General features: G+C 37.3%; 2 protein-coding genes across 4 annotated transcripts in view; one reads left to right on the top strand and one right to left on the bottom strand.

Annotated features, from left to right (window-relative positions):
- The window catches only part of LOC135210919 (tubulin alpha-8 chain-like), a 64,136-nt gene extending 49,064 nt beyond the window's left edge, over window positions 1-15,072 (bottom strand). For both annotated transcript variants that reach the window (XM_064243880.1, XM_064243879.1), the window contains exon 1: window positions 14,816-15,072. In XM_064243880.1, the coding sequence (XP_064099950.1) occupies window positions 14,816-14,818 (3 nt within the window). In that variant the 5' untranslated portion in view covers window positions 14,819-15,072. The remainder of the gene's footprint in view (window positions 1-14,815) is intronic.
- LOC135210920 (uncharacterized) overlaps window positions 1-19,231 on the top strand; it is a 304,637-nt gene that overhangs the window by 81,649 nt on the left and 203,757 nt on the right. The gene's annotated exons all lie outside the window — the stretch shown is intronic.

The raw sequence follows: 19,231 nt of genomic DNA on the forward strand, positions 1-19,231 counted from the left end.
TCCTTTTAATTAATATGTGTTTGTGTTTGGCTATCATGAAAGTCGAGTAAACAAAACACGTTATTCACCTAGTTCAACTACATCTGTAATTAGAAAGTGTAGAAGAAATAAGTAAATAAATGTACAGGCAAGAACAACGGGCAAATAAAAGCTCAGAAATAAAGTGTCTCTTGCTACCTTCAACTGTAACAGTTTCAAAGGTTCCTTTTAAAAGAACCGCTGATTGATTGTGGTTGATCATTAGTATCACAACTGACATGCCACAATCAGTGTGATCTAACCAAGGATTACATGGTGTTGGTGAAATCCAGAATCTCCTACAAATCGAGTGGTTTGTAGTCAGAATATTAGAATTATTTCTAAGTGAGATATATTATTCCGTAGCCTTATAAGAATTAGACAGTGCTGACAATGAAATCTTCATTATTTCCCGGTCAAAGCTGTTGTTTTTCTCAGCGCGTAGAATGAGAGAAATGCAACGAGTTTAAAGCATAGATAGAGTAACAAGCGTTTTGGTGTCAGATCAGGGGGAAATGTGGAAACGATCAATTCTTTAAAACAAGCCAGAAAGCAGGCCTTTGGAGAAGCGTGCAACCAAGGATTTAGATGTCTCTTTCTTATTTATATTTGAGCATTTCTTTCTGTGGTAGCTCCCGCATCAAGTTAATGACTATTTCATTTGTTCCATATAAGTATATGCATACTGCGAGTTATAATAATAATTATTATTATGAATGATAATAATATCTTATGGCTAAAATTTATGTATTTTCAAGTTTTTAATAAATATTTCGCAAACATCAGTGTAACCTGCGACGGACATCAGGAATCTAGTGGGATGGCAAATGGTCAAACTGAGACCCGAAAAGCCAACTGGGTGAGCGAGTGGCTGCGCAACATCATCGTAACAAGTAGCAGTACATTTTTTTATTATTATCAATCATGCAGCATTAAATGAAATTCCAGATGAAGGCTGGAACGCGTTTTGAGAAACATCCACCTTCAACTCTCGTGCTGCGCAGTGTATACCGACACATTATTTCATGCCTTGTCATAAAGGCACCAAATATAAAAGTGAAGGCGACATTTTCCTCTCAAAAACTCCGCGGCAAGGCTATAGCGATGTAACAACGGCCTTCCCCCTGGCGTCGCGCAGTGTTTTGAGAGAGAGAGAAAGAGAAAGAGAGAGAGAGAGAGAGAGAGAGAGAGAGAGCTAGCTCAGTCAGCCACGAGACATTGACTCGTTCGAAGACAGCACTTGGGTAACCTCACTTTCCCATCGGCGACTCCCGGTTTCCTCACTGCATTCGATCGGCGGGAGTCTGCTCTGCCAGATCGCCACAGGTTTTCCAGAACTGTCAATAAATATGACGAAATATCACCGAGATCGTCTGACTCGGTCTGCTAGCTTTTGAGCGAATGCGGAGTTTTTATTTTTTTCGTAGACATGCAGCCTTTTATTGCTACTGCCTGTCGGATATTCGTTAAAAGTTGTGGAATCTTTTCGGTTACTGTTTATGAATAATTTCTCGTTATATATATATATATATTATATATATATATATATATATTATATATATATATATATATAAAGAAAGAGAGATTTGTTTACTTAGTTTCCCGTAGTGGTGATAGGTTTTCCTTTCTTGTAATATTATTCGTCATATTGCGAAACCTTGATATCCATTATTATTTTACCCTTTGAATTTAATTAATTAGGGAAAAGAAAAGTGTGAGAGAGAGAGAGAGAGAAGACGAGAGAGGGGAGGAGTGACGCCGGAGACGAGAGAGAGAGAGAGAGAGAGAGAGAGAGAGGGGGGGGGGAGAGAGGGGGGGGGTGGATCCACAACTGCAACATTGCCATCCACTTCCTTTCGAGTCCTGATAAATAATTAATGATTGTTGTAGAGAGTTGATTCTGTTAATTGATTTTTCAAGTATTGATTCTTTTAAGACCCGATAAAGCTACCATGAAACTTTGTGATGAATAAGGAATTTGGTGTCGGTATTTAATCATTTAATGATCTCCAATCTATCGTCCATTCTCCTTACAGGTGGAATATTTTCTCTACAGAACAATAGAAATAAAATTAACGGAGTGAAAAATTGATTAATGTCAGTACTGAACAAAACATGAAAGAAATTAAAGCAGACATTATTTTGTTGTTCCCTGGGTACGTTTCCCAGAAGAGAGTGATTTTGTAAGATGATGGTCATGAGCTGAGGAGAATCCTTTCTGTTCTGAGAATGCCCTCCCTGCCCACAATGCGGGAGAACCCACTCTCTCTCCCTTCATTGGGAAATCGAAAACACATTGACATTTAAATGCCTTAAATCAAAGGTCATTCTGTCACGCTACCGTAGATTTTCTTTGAATGTTGTCTTCGTTTACTTCTGATTCTTATTTTGTTTATCGTATTTTTCTTTTTCTGCTGAGTTGTCCCATTGGAGGTGGTGGATTCATTCCGTCACTTTAACCAGACAAAAACGACAGTGATTACGGCCGAAGAAAATGCAGAAAGGGACTGATATCTTAATCGCCTAAAAATTCACTGCAAAAACATCGAAGTGGACCTTCTTCGACTTTCTCCCAGAACTGTTATTAGAATATGATTCTCAGAGTGTCCTTGATCATTTCACGAGGAAGGTCATGATAAATTCAAGTAGACTTTGAAGACATTACCGTTAGCGTTTTCATTCCTTTGTGCTCACGCGATGTAACCAGATAAATGAAAATATAAGTAGCCTTCACGATCTTAAGTGTTCATACGGTTTGGTTCTTTAGTGAAAACGTATTGGATTAAAAGATTCTATTTGCTGCGTTCTCACATAACTTCTCAAGTGTTATCAGTAATTAATCAGAGAACTAATTTATCAATTCATGTATTCAAACTCATGAACTGCGGCTGCATTATTATTATCATACTATTATTATTATTTCAGTGCATGAAACCCATTCACATAGAACAAGCACACAGGTGCCATTGACTTTTATTCAAGCTTCTAAAGTGTGTTGGTTTCAACCTGCCACCACAGACCCCACACTGCAGCAGTAACTGATCATCATACAGAGCCAGTGATTTTTCATCGCCCTTGAAGCGATGCGAACCTGCGACATCTGAGTAGCATGCCACGACAACGCAGTGACTCCTGACTATGTGTTTTCTTCACATTATTTTTGGATATGCTTTTGTCACTACAAAACTAGTGATCCAAATGAAGAAACTTTAACGCCCGTGGAAGGATTGGAACACGCACCCGACATTTCAGAATGAGGTTAACGCTAACCACTTGACCACGGAGGAAGCTATGTCTACCGATTGCACACACACACACACATTGTATATATATATTATATATATATTGTATGTATTCATGTACATACATACACATACTACATACATATATATATGTATATATATATATATATATATATATATATATCTGTGTGTGTTTGTGTGTGTGTGTGTTCGTGACATGGACAGCATCAGAATATAAATATTTTCTATATTAATTTTTTCTGTGGAATTCAGTTCAGTTTCCCAGTGTGAATTGGACGTTGCAATGAAAATGAAAATGCTAATAAACAGATGCAAGATCATCCAGGGGGTGAGAGGCGGGGGGGAGGGGGGGCGGGGGGGCGGAGGGAAGGGGCCAAGTCAATGCACTTCACGCTATCGTTGGTTCTCCATTCGGAAGAAACGATGGATGACCGACTTCAGTCCAACCCTGGAAATTCGCTCAGCTCAGTCGCGCCAGCGGGAGCTCGTCTCTCTCTCTCTCTCCTCTCTCTCTCTCGCCTCATCTCTCTCTCTCTTAAGAACATTATTCATCATCAATTTGATATTCGGAGATAGTTTTGTTTTAAATTCGACCTAATTTTATTCATCACCAGTTTGATATTCGGAGATAGTTTTTGTTTTAAAGAAATTCGACCTAATTTCTTTTTCTTTTTGGACTGGCTCTACTAGCTAAATCTCTCTCTCTCTCTGTATATATATATATATATATATATATATATATATATATATATATATATAGTATATATATATATAGTATATATATATATATATGATATATATATATATATATATTTTTTTTTTTTTTATAGGAGTGTGTAAGGTAAGATTTTGTTCGAGATTTTATACTCTATGATTTTATCTCCATGTAGTGGTGTCATTTAGAAGACAACCCATGATATGAAGTAAGTTTCGTCCAGATACAATAATAATAAATGTTGCTGCTTGAAGATTTTACAAAGAGAGAGAGAGAGAGAGAGAGAGAGAGAGAGAGAGAGAGAGAGAGAGAGAGAGAGAGAGAGAGATGAGTATTCGGCCATTGGAAAATGGTCATCATGCGGAGAGAGACCGAAATGATTTCCTTTAGTTTATGACACTGGCTGTGAGGCAGTTCTACCATAAATTCTCTTTTAAATGATCCTTCAAGATGAGTATCTGTCACGGTTGCCTTCCCGTTGCCTTCGAGGAAGGGCTTGCAGAACACTTAGTAATGCTGTGTGTAACGTGACTCGATGCAACGCATGACTCAAGTGTCACTTGAAGCTAATTGAGGTCTCTCCCTCATTTCATCTCTGGTTATGATTTGTGGATCCAGAGACCTTTACGCTTGACTTGAAGTTAATGATAATAAATACGCTGGCGCCACATTTGTTATCATGCTGTGCATCTTCATCAATTTTCTTTATTTTGCAGTTGTACTATTAAATAATAGAACTATTTTAGGGCTTCAGAGCTGAATTCAGAAATATATAATAATGGGACTGGTTGACTGAATTGTCAGATGAATATGATGACTTTGATGAATTAAAATGGCTTCTTTGCGTCTAGTCATGACTGTCAAGTTCTAGCATCCGAAATCTGAGATAGAAATTCTACGCAGGTTCCCTTTCTGTGTCGGGGGTAGGTGGTCAGTTATAGCAGAAGTAAAGTTGACTGTGATCTTCGTGTATTGTTAACAGTGTCTGGGAAGGTGTCGTTTACGAGAGATGAGGCTCAGTATTATTATTGTAGGGAGGTCAGCGCAATAGGAATGAGTTTTATTTATACGGAAGCCGATGGAACGGGAACCAGACACTTTATTGAACACATATTTAAGATAGAGAACCCGGGAGCTCGTCTTCTTCATTTGAATAGTCACGAATTTTGGAAAAAGAAGCTTGAGAGAATCCCGTGACTTGGTTACGGGAAAAAAGAAATCCGCACTCTCAGTCAGAGGATCGGTGAACTCTTCGTGAAGAGTGTGAGAAGAGGTCGTCGCCTGCGAGAGAGATTGATTTCCTCATGTCAACGGTGGAAGAGAGAATGTGGGGCCCCTTGAATAACCAGCCAGCACACCACGCCCAGTGTCTAGCACTTTTTTTTTTAAACATATCAAAAGAAAAGCATATCAGCCCGTCTAAATCTTTTTGTGACCTTTTCTGTACCTTATGCGGGAACGTCTACCAGCAGACAGATGTAAAAACTCGAGGAAAGAGATCATGTCACCAGACAGATGAAAACCCGAGGGAAAAGTGGTAAACAAAAAAAGAATGATTAAAAAAGCCATGTTTTTGCAGCAGCGTCTTGATTCCTCCTTTTCGTGCGCTGAGTATAATCGGATCTCGTTATGACTCCCGCGTGACTGTAGGTGGCTGTGTGGAGTCTCTCTCTCCGGGCAGGGTGTTACAAAGCGTGACATTGGCGCGAGTTAGTGGTGACGGAGTATGTCATTATAATAGAACCAAGTACCGTCACGCCCACACCTTACATCCCAAGGGGCGACGCCTCCCCGCTGCCTCCTCCTTCTCTCGGTAAAAAGGAACACTTTTATCTTTTTATGTCGTCCGATCGTTAATCTGTTGTTACTGTGTTTTGACTGCTGACTGTAGGCCTCTCAAGAATGTATCGTCAGAATTAAATGAGAAATGCTGGGCTGGCACTTGGATTTTTTGTATTTAAAGTATCCACGGTTTAGTTGTTCAAACGTATCACCGCGAAAGAATGTAAAACTTACTCAATTTTTGTATCAGAGCATATAATGATTAACTGATTATGATATCAAGCAATATCTTTCAAGACGGATAAGTATCTGTTCTATTTAACATTAATATTTGCTTAGATCAGTCCTCACCTCTCTCTCTCTCTCTCTTCTCTCTCTCTCTCTCTGTCTCGATTCATCCTCCGCTCCTCTCTCTCTCTCTCTCTTACATCATAAATCTCGACGAAGATGGCACGAATAACACCAAACGAAATGAGACAAGCAAACGCCTTAGCCGAGTCAACACGGCCCTGTGACTCCCAGAGTCAAACCATAACGAATGACCTTTTTATTTGCCAGAATCTAAAGACGGGTAAATACCTCGCGTTAACACTAAGTGATGGAAATAATTACGATAATTTACCTTCATTCTCTTTTTAGATAAACTGAAATGATGCCCTCTTGCGCCGTATGCAAATATTCACAAGAAAATTATATCGCTTAGCCTTCGTGGACTGGGTTAAATGTCAGAAATTTACACGTTTACGTAAACACCTCGAGATTCATATGTACTTTTTTGTAATTTTTTCTCTGAGAAGCTCGAGTGACCTCATGAGCACATTTTTTTTTAGAATACTCTGCAGTACGAAATTTTATCGTTATATATATATATATAACTTCCAGCTCTTTTGTTACACAAAGACACAAGAATGGGCGGGATTAAATGAATTTCATGTAAATGTGTATAATTTGTAGAAGCTATTGACGTCATCCCCTTCAAGAGGACAGAAATTGGTAGTTTTGTTTTGGTAATTCTTCAATGCCGACCCTCCAAAATGAGAACGCGTCTCAATATGAACAGAATGGAAATATGAAGCAAAAATCCGCTACCATGTTTTCCTATTTTCTGATTAATTAAGACTCCCGGTTTAAAGATCTTCTCTGTTCCCCATCTACTACTACGGTGCTCGGAATGATGGCGCCTTCCCTCCTCACAATTCACGGTCTTCCGTCCTGGTGAAGTCTGTCGTCTTCTTGTGCGCCCTTCAAAAGTTCTGGCTGGATTTTATTTCCACCAAAAATTAGAACTCTTACTTTGTAATGGGGTACTTTTGTTTCATCTCTCTGAAGAGAAACCCTAGTCTTGGTCTCGCTACACATGTATGTATGTGTTTGTGTGTTCTTTTACATTTTAAATTGAGCGGCAAAGAATAACTAATATTTCCGACGTACAAGATGAAATTTAACATCATTATCCTCGTCACTTCCATTGAGGTGTGAGAGATGTGTATTTCTGGTGATAGAAGTTCACTCTCGACGTGGTTCGGAAGTCACGTAAAGCCATTGGTCCCGTTGCTGAATAACCACTAGTTCCATGCAACGTAAAAACACCAAGCAAACAAACAAACTATCGTAACGCTCAAACCTGCCACCAATATTTGAGCTCATTTTAATTTCATCATTTAGATACTATATTTCATGACGTTTCATATGTCCATGCAAATAAAAAACATAATTGACGCGAATCGCCTATGAATACATACCTTGACGTCATAACTCCTGCGTTTTGTATATAGTATTTACGTAAAGTTATAGATATCCCAGCGCAGTCATGTTTGTTATCATATTCATCTTTCAACCTAACTGGTAAAATTATAACAACGTTAGTGCCTGATTCCCCATAATAGCTGGCTGTTTATTTGAATGTTACAGACGAGCGCAGCAATACTTATGCTAATAGAAAGTATATCATTTTAATCTAAGTACACCGTCAAGTCAGCCATCTTGCGAGGCAATCCACTGTAAAGTCAACCAATAGCTTATATCACTCGGTGTCATCTGACGTAAGCTCTTAAGTAGCACTTCTAAGACCTCGGGGAAGAAAAGTACGTCTTTTAATTACACGGGTTTACTTCCCCCCGCACGCACCCCTCAACCCCACTACCACCCACAACCCTCCCAAGCAAACGAGACGCCCATCACGTCGCCCTCTATGATGGACGGACGGCCACGACTGCTAAAGTGGCCTTCAGGGTGGACCTGTGATCTTTGTTTCTCATTTTCACTTCTAGGAGTTCGAGAGCAATGGCTTCCCCTTGAAAGCAGATAAATTCGTGGTGTGTTACATCTGGATGTATATTTGATTACGCCAATGGATATATGAATCTACTTTGCAATAACCCGAGATATATAGATATATATATATATATATATATATATATATATATATATATATATATATATATATATATATTAATAAAAGGAGCCCATAAAAGCGCCAACATATAGAAAGTACTTACTTTCTATATTTTGGCGTGTTCATGGGCTCCTTTTTTTAGATGGAATTCGGTTGTAACCGGAAATTTTTACCAGCCATGTATATATTATATAATATATGCATATGTATATATACATACACACACATATATATATATATATATATATATATATATATATATATATATATATGTGTATGTATTATATATGTAATATTATATATGAATATATATATGGCATATTAGGTTTATTACTATTCTTTTGTGGCTCTTGTTGTGTATCATTAGCAAGCCAGCGTAGGGTCTCAGATGCTCGAAAAAATTTATTCGTGGTCAAAGAAACAAGAGAATTATTTTTTTTATCTAATTATTATTCGTCTGAAGGCCCCTTTCCGTATCATTAGTTGACGCGTAGTTCTTTGCTTTTCCGTCATTACCGTACACAGGTGTGGGGCATGAGGTCAGTGAAGAAGGTAAGTAAGGAACCAAGGATAAAGTCAGGTACTGTCAGCTGCTGCGTCTTTCAGTCGCATGAGGCCGATGTTAAAACAACTTAAATTATATCTGGCTCTTGAGAGACCGTCGAAAGTAGTTATTATCCGTTTGAAAGCCATCATTATCTTTCATTATCTTTAATTATCCAAATGAGATCATTTTCCGGAGGTGTCGGCAGAAATGTGGGGGAGTTAACTGTCTCAGTATTACGTGTTTCCTGTTGTTTAGCTTTTTTTTCTTTTTTTTTTCTTCGTTCGTAGGTAATGTTGGTTGCTTTTTATCGTAATGAAGTTGAATCTTTTCTGATGTTCTAATTGTTAAGGATTTGTTAGGTTCTTTCAGCCTGTATATATATATATATATATATATATATATATATATATATATAATATATATATATAATATATATATATATGTGTGTGTGTGTGTGTCAAGTATAAAAGGCCAATTAAAACACTGTGGTTTAAAACTAAAGATTTGATAAAGGTGGAACGTAGTCCGCCGAAATATAGTCCTTGCCTTTAAACTAGTGTTAAAATGGGACGTATACTACTTGAGACGTACCATGTTTAACAGAAGAATTTTTTTACAACTATATATATATATTATATATATATATATAGATAGTGTGTGTGTGTGTGTGCGTGTGTGTAATCAGCGTTTTACGCACGTCATGACTTATGCTTTAGTAATTTCAAGTTATTTTTATACCTGATGACCTTTTCATCGTAGTGTCACCACGTTTCTCAAGAACTTGGTTTTTACCCTGTCTAATGATAATAGAAGCTCCTCGCTTATGAAAAAAAAAATTTGAGTATAAAATATCTAGTGAAACATGTGATCCCAGCCCAGTTGGGAATTAGTGAAGAAGTGCTGAGTTCATTATAAAGGAAAACTAAGTGAGGTTGCTCTAGTCTTTGGATAACAGTAGGATACTGCATTTGGAGAACAGCCAGATAAACACACAAACACACACAAACACACACACAGAGAGAGAGAGAGAGAGAGAGAGAGAGAGAGAGAGAGAGAGAGAGAGAGAGAGGGGAGAATCGCCTTATAAACAGTGCATAAAGAACAGCTAAATACTGTTTGCATAAGTGTTTGAAAACAACGAGACAGTGCGCTGTACAATATTATTTTGTGGGACGATGTCAGTGATAAGACCAACGGTATTTACTTTACATACTGAAAACAATGGTAGAAGAGCAATCTGCTATCCGCTGTAGGAAAACAGCCTGTAAAACAAACAAATATTTTGTGTAGATGAATTAACGTCACTATCTTCTCAGCACTATATGTCGGAAACAAGTGAGAAGCAACAACCATAAACTCTCTTTTGAAGGGCACAGTTGTAAAAAGGGCAAATATTATCGCTAAAGATAATGAACGAAAAGCAACCAGACTTTGTGCGCATGGAAAGACAAGGTCCAAAATGCTTATTTCCTCAGAAAGTGTATCTTTATCCTAGACGTGTTGTACCTAGAAATACGCGACCAGACTATCCTGTGTTGTTACTGGTAGTGTCAACTTTAAACTTAGACAATGAAGACTATCAGACTCATGAATTTCATGTGCTATTGTCAATGCTAATGTTCCTCCCTGGCATGTGTTTACAGAGGGTACCGATTTCGAAATTGTTGTTGTTATGTAATGAGAAGATCTACCGCTGAATTAAGCTAACAGGTAGGGCCACTTTTAACAGATCGAGAACGTAGGGTGGTAGCGTATCCCCCCAAATGAAATGTTCAACCTTAGTGAGTATAGAAAGTAGTACTTCGGACTCTCATCGGGAAACAGTGCGAGGACCCAGCATGTACTTTTTGCGCGGGAATTCGCCAGAAGAACATCCAGACACTCCCTCGGGATAAGTGTGAAAAACGCTGAAATACTTATTGTGAGAAAAATTGTGAAAACAGCCTATACTCTGTGTTTGGAAAACAAAGTATGCAGAACAACCAAGCAAGGAAACTGTCGGGAAAACCAAATAAAGAAGGGAGCTCCGGGTACGGTCAAGAAAGCCAGGATACTCTATAATGGAATGAAAGTGCAAAAGGACGAGCAAACACTGAGCGTAAGGGTCGCGACCTTACATTGCAGTCTCCTCCCGAGAAGTTGGATGCCGCTGGAAGCCATAATAATATGTAACGTTGGACCAATGCATCACGTTCTGTCTTTGGAGGAGACATCAAACAAAAGCAAGCAAGCATCTTTTGCATGCAAACACCTAATCGTTTCCCGGGCCTCCTGTCATTGTTTTTCCTCATCGCGGTTTGAGTAAGTCTCTTTTTCCTCCCATTCCCGTATTTCTTCCTCATTTTAGAGGCCGAGTTCTTGCATTAGATGGAACGAATCGTTAGTTCGACCGTACGTGAGAGAAGGACAGATTATCGGCTTGCGACAAAGCTCTTACGTGGCAGGAGGGTCATCCAGGTCTTCATTATTATTATTATTATTATTATTATTATTATTATTATTATTATTATTATTATTATTATTATTGTATTTTCGGTCACTCAGGGAGTAAGCATACAAACTACTTTTTTGTTGTTCTTGTTTTGGGTTAGGAAAGGTGTATGGAAGAGCCTGAACAGGTTTGAAAAGGGGTTTTGCATTGAGTTAAAGATGCAGGAATTTTAGGATAGGATATTTATGATTTATTTATTAGAATGAAAATGTGATAAATAAAGAATGTGCATGTTAAAAAGTACAGAAAGATGGTTTCTAATAAAATATAGCGTATTTATTTAAATTTTTAATGGTGAACCAAGGTTCTATTTGACCATAGATTTTAGCACGTTATAATTTATGTAAAGTTACGAATATAATGTTTACAACTTATGCGTGACGGTAAAAATCTTGAACGCGTCCCGAGTAAGCTGGCGGTCGGATCATGCCTTGTTCATAATTGTTATCATTTAGTTTTTACTGCTTACTCCTTTTACTTCAAAGTATTTTAATCAGATATGACCGATTGCTAGTATGCCATAATGGGTGACTTTCAATGCACGCATCGTATTTCAAGATGGGCTTCTCACCTCAGTGTTTCATTCACTCACCGTATACACCCTGCGTTTGGCTTATGTAATAAAAATAACAAAATTGATCATGAATCACTAGATTTAACTTGTAAGAACTGACGAGTATTGAGAGTGGTATTCGTTCACGAAAGGTATTCTCTTCACTTAAAATTTTATGACTCACATATTCGTTCTGCGGAGGTCTGATTTTAACTTTCTATTTCGGATTTCTGTGAACGTTTGATGACTCTTTGTGTGCAACGAAATTGATACTATAATTAGTATGTTTAGAAATGAACTAGATTTACTCATCAAATGCGCAAAATTAAATCATTTAGAGAGAAAAACTTGGAGACGAAGCCAGATAGAATCTCTGCCGGAGAGGCCATAGAACTTTTGCATTACTCGACGTAGCTTCCTCTCGAAGTGTTCACACCCTCCTCCGTCCTCTCTCCATCTCTCCTCTCTTCACTTGGAAGACAAAGGAGGAGGCCAATTATCTCTCTCTCTCTCTCTCTCTCTCTCTCTCTCTCTCGTGTTTGCGCTTTTCGAACAAATGAAGACAATTGTAGCACTAAGCAATTTTAAAATCAACTCTCCCCTTTCAAATAATAGAGTAATGATAATAGTGGATATCCTTCAAAGGGTGTCTAACTTGTTTAACTTTCCGTTTAAATAGTCAGGACAATCAGCTAGTAGAGGAGGAGATAGAGTAGAGGCGAGAGAGAGAGAGAGATAGAGAGAGAGAGAGAGAGAGAGAGAGAGAGAGAGAGAGAGAGAGAGAGAGAGAGAGAGAGCGCTTTATTGATTCATACCTGTTGAATGTCCCCTCGTGCATGTCAATCCCAGCTGCACATATTCTGAATGGATGTCGAATTAAAGGGCAATAAATTCAAATGCATTTCAATGAATTCCTTCCTTCTAATTCACCAGCAAGTTCTTTCTTCGCGGCTACAAGTCAAGTGTCTAGTACTCCGTATTATTATTATTATTATTATTATTATTATTATTATTATTATTATTATTATTATTATTATTATTATTATTCTGCTTGATTTTCTGATTATTTTTCCAAAACAGTTGGCGCGTTGACTGATTTCAAGTATAATCGTTTTAGAGAGAAAACATCTAACGTAGTTGATTTTCGTCAGAAAGCTCCACGTATCTATGGATCACAGTCACAGAAACAGCCAGAAACACTTACGTTTGGTGTCTATTTCATATATTTGTCCGAAATGATTAGCGTACTTGTATCTATCTTTTGTGATGTGCGTGCACTGTAGTCAATACAAGTATGCCAGCGCCTCAGTGGCGTGGTTGGTTGGTGTTTTGCTTCTCACCTCGGTGGTCGCGGGTTCGATTCTCGGCCATTCCATTGAGGAGTGAGAGATGTGAATTTCTGGTGATAGAAGTTCACTCTCGACGTGGTTCGGAAGTCACGTTAAGCCGTTGGTCCCGTTGCTGAATAACCACTGGTTCCATGCAACGTAAAAAACACCATACAAAAAAAAAAAAAAAAAAAAAAAAAAAAATACAAGTATGCCAGTGTGAAGTGTGATTACAGAATTCAGGATTACTTAGCCGGGATATCCCCCGATAGACTGGATAGCACGACGTGAGAATTCTGCATCTCTCTCTCTCTCTCTCTCTCTCCAATCTTTGACAAATCGTAAAATATTTTTAAAGGCGGAGAAAGAAAGGTAATCTTGCGTCATTCAGTGTTACGGTAAATTGCTCTTTTTACCCTTCGTTGCTGTTGCGATTTGCGCTGGTTGGTGTGCGTTTATTTTCTACATTTCTTATTTGGATTGTCGTTCTAATACCTGGATATTCTTATATATATATTATATATTAATATATATGTATGTATACATATATATATATATATTATATATATATATATATATATATATATATATATATGTATATATTTAAATATATATACACGCAAAATATGATTGATTGTTTGTGTGTGTGTTTTTTTTTAAGTTACACTGGTTATCTTCCTGTATAGTTTTCTAAACACACACACACACACACTATATATATATATATATATATATATATATATATATATATATATATATATATACTACACATACACTCATATATATATATATATATATATATATATATATATACATATATATATATATATAGTATATATATATATATATATATATATTTATTGCATACGTATTTACGTTTAGTGGTTGAGCGTGAAAGGAGGAAAGTTGGATTAGTAAAAAGAAACTCTTTTCCCAAATTCTTTTAATTACCAGAATGCATTTTGCAAATATCAAGGCGCATGAGTATAAAAGTGGAATATGTTTTCTCAAAGTTGTATCTCAATTGTTCTTCTTGATGACAGTCACAATTCAAAGCGTCTCTGTTCATCATGTGTTCCACAAGAATAATATCAACGTGAAGCCTCAATAGCAAAGTCTTTTTCAAGCGGCCTTTTCGTTTTCAAGCACTTAACTGGAAACTTATAGATTGGGGTATAACTCTGCGGTACTCTCCCGCCCATTTTCAAATAAGCCTTTCAACCTGACAAAAATTTTGGTGTTATATTTCCGTAATGATGAATTCTTTGATAATTTTATTTATTTACTTTTAAATGAAATTTGTTACTTATATAGACATTTAAACTTTTTAGATTATATTTCGTATACAACTGGGACAATCGCTGGAAAATTCTTTTTACCTCAACAAGATAAGGTGGTGCTAAAATGGCTTTATTTCTCAGCATAATTATACAATATCTTTTGACATTTTGTTACGACAGTTGTACAATGAAACTATTCGGATTGCGATCGTATTTTTTAAAGGTAAGTTAAAATTATTCCCAAATAAATTCAACATTGACATCTTCCAGGAATTCCTACTGTGTCGTTGGTAATGTAATACATTGCCTAAAAGTCGATGCTAGGACATTTCAGAATGCGTTTAGCTCAGTAAGAAGCCGGGAAACGGACGATGCCCCAAACATCGCCCTCGAGAAAGCCTGGCACAAAGATAACAAACTCAACTCAGTCTCAGCTCACTTACCATGGCGAACTTCTTGGGAAGACTTCGAAGAGAAGAATCGAAAACTTGTATCAGATAATCTTGCTGTCACCTCGCTGGGATTGCACCGAGAATCGTCCTTCGCAGTAGTTTGATATCACAGCAGAAAAATTCAACTTTTATAACAAAAGGAAATTGTTGCCTGAGTAAAAGCGAGGAAACGCGAGACTCGAGACGTCTGGGGTTAGAAGCTGAGAGCGTATGTTGATGCTCACGCCACCGATGCTTCACTCTGTGAGTCAGCTGATCGGCCTCGCGCCGCTTTATATACGTTCGTGCGGTCACGTGACTCACCTTCCACATCATCTCGGTTCAGGAGAAAAGGTGACTGTGTGATACGGTTTGTGATTTCGGATGTGTGTGCGTGTATGAAGAGTATGAAGGTATGTGTGTATGTATGCGAGCATGTATGGTTCACTTATTCGCTGAGACAGGCTTACGGTGTGTGTATGCCTTTGGGTAAAAAACTTAACTAAAGTTAAAAGAAAAAAACAAGAAGAGAGATCTGATTTTCTGGTTATTAGGGCATTACGTGTCCTAATGTCTTTCCTGTCTTCATTTGGCTTAAAACTTGGCCCCGTACATATGTCTTTTTAGCGACTGGGAAAGAGCTTCCGTATCGTGACACCGGTGAACAGTCCCACATTCATGTCTTAAGGATTATTATTATTATTATTATTATTATTATTATTATTATTATTATTATTCATCGTTAAAGCTCTAACTTTAGTTGTTTTTGCTGCAATTGTAACCGTGATCACTGAATGAGAGATATAATTTTTAAAATGTTTTGTCCCCAACCCTCGATAATATTTCTATCCTTGTAATAAAAAATGTAATCAAGTATATCTTTCCGAAATGCCTGATATACTTCACAGTCGGACCGTGTCTTTGCGTATTTGAGGAAATTCTTTTATCAATCTTGAATAATTAGAAGAAAGTGCGCTGGCACAGACATGCACGCATTTATTTTGACATGTAAAGGTGTTTGATAAAGAGGTAAACGAGGCAATCATTGTAGATACGTTCATCCCTCAACTATTCGACTGCCTGGTATTCTTACTTCTATTCAACTTCGTACATTCGTTTGATCTTAAAAATAGGCTTCGATCTAATTTCTTATTTATTTTAGTCCACGTTTGTTTCTGACATGCTTCCCTTGGAGGTGTGACAGAAGGTTGAATATATAAACATCTTTTATTCATGTAATTGGACTGACGTCAACAGTGGTTGATTCGGAATGATCCATTTTCTTTTGATTAAAATTACTTTTTTTTTATCTCTCTTTCTTCAATAGCCTTTCTGTTATAACAGAAGTTTCAAATTCAGATGTCATCCATCCTTTAGAGTGAATACATAGATGACAAAATGACTGTCAACATTTTATGTTAGACTGGCAGTGGCAAGTGGTAGTTTGGTCTAAAACAGTTATGCTGATTATTCCATGATGGAAAACATCTGTAAGTTCCAGAATATTACAGTTCGTTTAGAAAGCTCGATTTATATATATTGCAGGCAGTGCGGAGATTGTGTTTTACTACAGAGTTTGTCATATGATATCTGTCCATAAAAATTGTAGTTCTAAGGAGAAAGTAATCACTGTGGGTCAGTCAGCCAAGAAAGAATATGTAGGAGTTAAAAGGGAACGAAGGTCCTGGGTAGCCATATTTAGGATGCCAAAAGGCTCTCGTCATTTTTTGTACCCTCCCTAGGAATGACCGTGACAGTCATGCACCATTAGCAACCACCACGTGATTAGCCTCTTGCCCACTTCTCCACGACGCGTCGGGAGCCTTTACATTCTGTGCATCACTAGATTCTCGTCTTCAGTGCCGTAAGCTACCCACACAAAATAGACAATGAATAGACTGCTTTGGGGTGGCAGTATGGGAAAAAGAACAATGGTCACTGCTTCATTTTTTGTAAATCATGTGCTGATGGACATCACTTTGCCAACGAGTTAAATGACATAAGAGCAACTTCCTGAATAGGTCTGACTTGGGGCATGAATTGTGAAAAATTCTCAGCTGCGTTGTTTTCTGCCTGGCCATTTGTCTGTTCCCTAAGGTTTTCCCCGCCTTTTTCTTCCTCTTCTTGCTAAATATCTAGTCGGGGCCGTTGTTTGTAATGCACCTTTTCCCTATCTACCCGTCCAGCTCCTCGAAAACTCGCCTAGTTTCAGTTTTCAATTGCCACCTGACAGCAAACCCTTCAAGTGAGTCTTATGAGTCTAGAATGGAATCATGAGTCCTGTTAACTAATTCGTGATGATGATGATGATGATAAGGACAGGCAAAGTCTGCGTGCATTGTTAAACCACTGTAGATTAAATAAAAAGTGTGCATGTCCGTTATGACAGAGGCCCTTGAAATGGAGGGTCTTGAGAAGGACCGGCCCACTGTGAGGGTGGAGACACGAAAAATCTTGTTCCTGCCCTAATTTAGACCAAGAAGCGAGTGTAAAACAATTACAATAATAATAATAAGGATAATAGTAGTTAAAATAAATAAATAAATATCAAATCACCAAGATTACTGCAGAGGAAGAGATAATAAACGAACGATAGGAAATAATCTTGCGAGTGTGTGTGTGTGTGTGCTTAAGAGCAAGTTTGAACTGTGCTCTCGCCTGTCTCATTAGTAATGCAGTGTGTCCTTCCCTCGGGCTACCATTTTGCTTCCACAGTAAAACATTTCTCATGAGTATGTATACAGATCTTTAACCAAGTCATTCCATCTAGGTATATTGTGTGATATATTACGTCTTAGAAGTTCAAGAGACACAAATATGTGATAGAAGAGCAATTTAAGAAAGAAGTTGAGGGAGACCAAGAGAGAATCATGCTAATAGAAAAAAATCTTCTCGAGCAGTTTTGTAAAAAAAAAAAAAAAAAAATCAAATACTGATATTATATAGCATATTTTGTAGAACTGATGATTTGTACTGTCTCGGGAAATCAGTGAGAATATTTATGAGTGTAGGGTTTTTTCAGATCGCGCGCCTCCATATTATATAATGAGGGGGCTTATCAGGTGTCTAGTGCAAAAAAAAAAAAAAAAAAAAAACTGGCGTGTGATCGAGAACGCCCCATTTTCTTAAGAGTTATTTGCTTCTCTTAACCGTTTGGTTCTGTGATGTTTACGGATGAGGGGGTTGGGGGGAGGGGGGCGTAATTTCCGTTAAGAGAAAAGCGGAAAGAAAACAAATGAGAAGTTTCTATATACTTTGTTAGTTCTGGGGCGCAATTTTATTAGGGAAGTGAAATGAACTGACCAGGCCAAGTAGTTTCATGAAAATTATCCTTTGCTTTGTTCATAATATCAGTGTGAATTATGTTTATTGTATTATGAATAAATGAATTATGATTAGATCTAGACCCGCTTCCTTTCTAACACTGGATATATATATATATATATATATATATATATATATATATATATATATATATATATATATATATATATATATTCACACGCACACATACTTACAGCATTAATCAGACGAATGATTTATAATCGACACTAAAGCGTATTTTTCTTAACGGCCAGTCTATATATATATTATTATATATTGCTACTTTCAAAATGCATGTTTTCCCCTCTTTGAAATGTCATGTAGATTGTGCAACATTTTTTCAGATTCCTAGATAGCTTAGAATAGGATGTTTTAAAATGTGTGTTCAGATTTCGCATTAACGTCTTATAAAAGAATATATATATAACGTAAAGAGAGAGATCCTTGTCTTTTCAAAGCTGCAAATGTTTAACTTTTATGTCAGCACTTAAAATTAGAGTCTGTGAGATCCGTTTGCTTCCCTGCTCTGTCAGCGCGTTTGATAGCGAGCTCGTTGTCATCAAAAACATGTCAATCTTAATTATCGTTTACCCTCCGTTTCAATCGGGTACGTATCTGTTGAGCAGACTTGTATGGTACGTGTATATCTTTGTCAAGTCCCACGTGGATGTTGCACATTATGTGTGTAAGATTGCGTCAGATTTCAGAACTTTCTGGAAGCTTTCGTACCCAGAACGTATTTGTCATCTGCCTAGCCCAATTTCTGCAAGGAAGAGTTTTCATTCGATCTTAAGACCTTGAGGCAGTTAGATCTCCCTCTCTCTCTCTCTCTCTCTCTCTCTCTCTCTCGCTCTCTCTCTCTCTCTCACTCGACATCGAGAATAAATTAACGTAAGGTAAATTTGGTTACTCATAACTTGTGAGAATTCTATATTTGATATTTCTTAGAATTTATTTAATTTTTTTTTTTCTGTAATCTGAACAAACATTTCGTAATGGCGCCTGGTTTTTTTGTGAAAGTGTAATATACAAGAGAAAGAAAGAAGTTGGTATACCAAAAAAGGTAAAGTGTGTTATATTTTTATTAGTTGCAACTAATAATGG

This window comes from Macrobrachium nipponense, chromosome 4 (assembly GCF_015104395.2).
Source record: "Macrobrachium nipponense isolate FS-2020 chromosome 4, ASM1510439v2, whole genome shotgun sequence".
In the NCBI taxonomy this organism is placed as follows: domain Eukaryota; kingdom Metazoa; phylum Arthropoda; class Malacostraca; order Decapoda; family Palaemonidae; genus Macrobrachium; species Macrobrachium nipponense.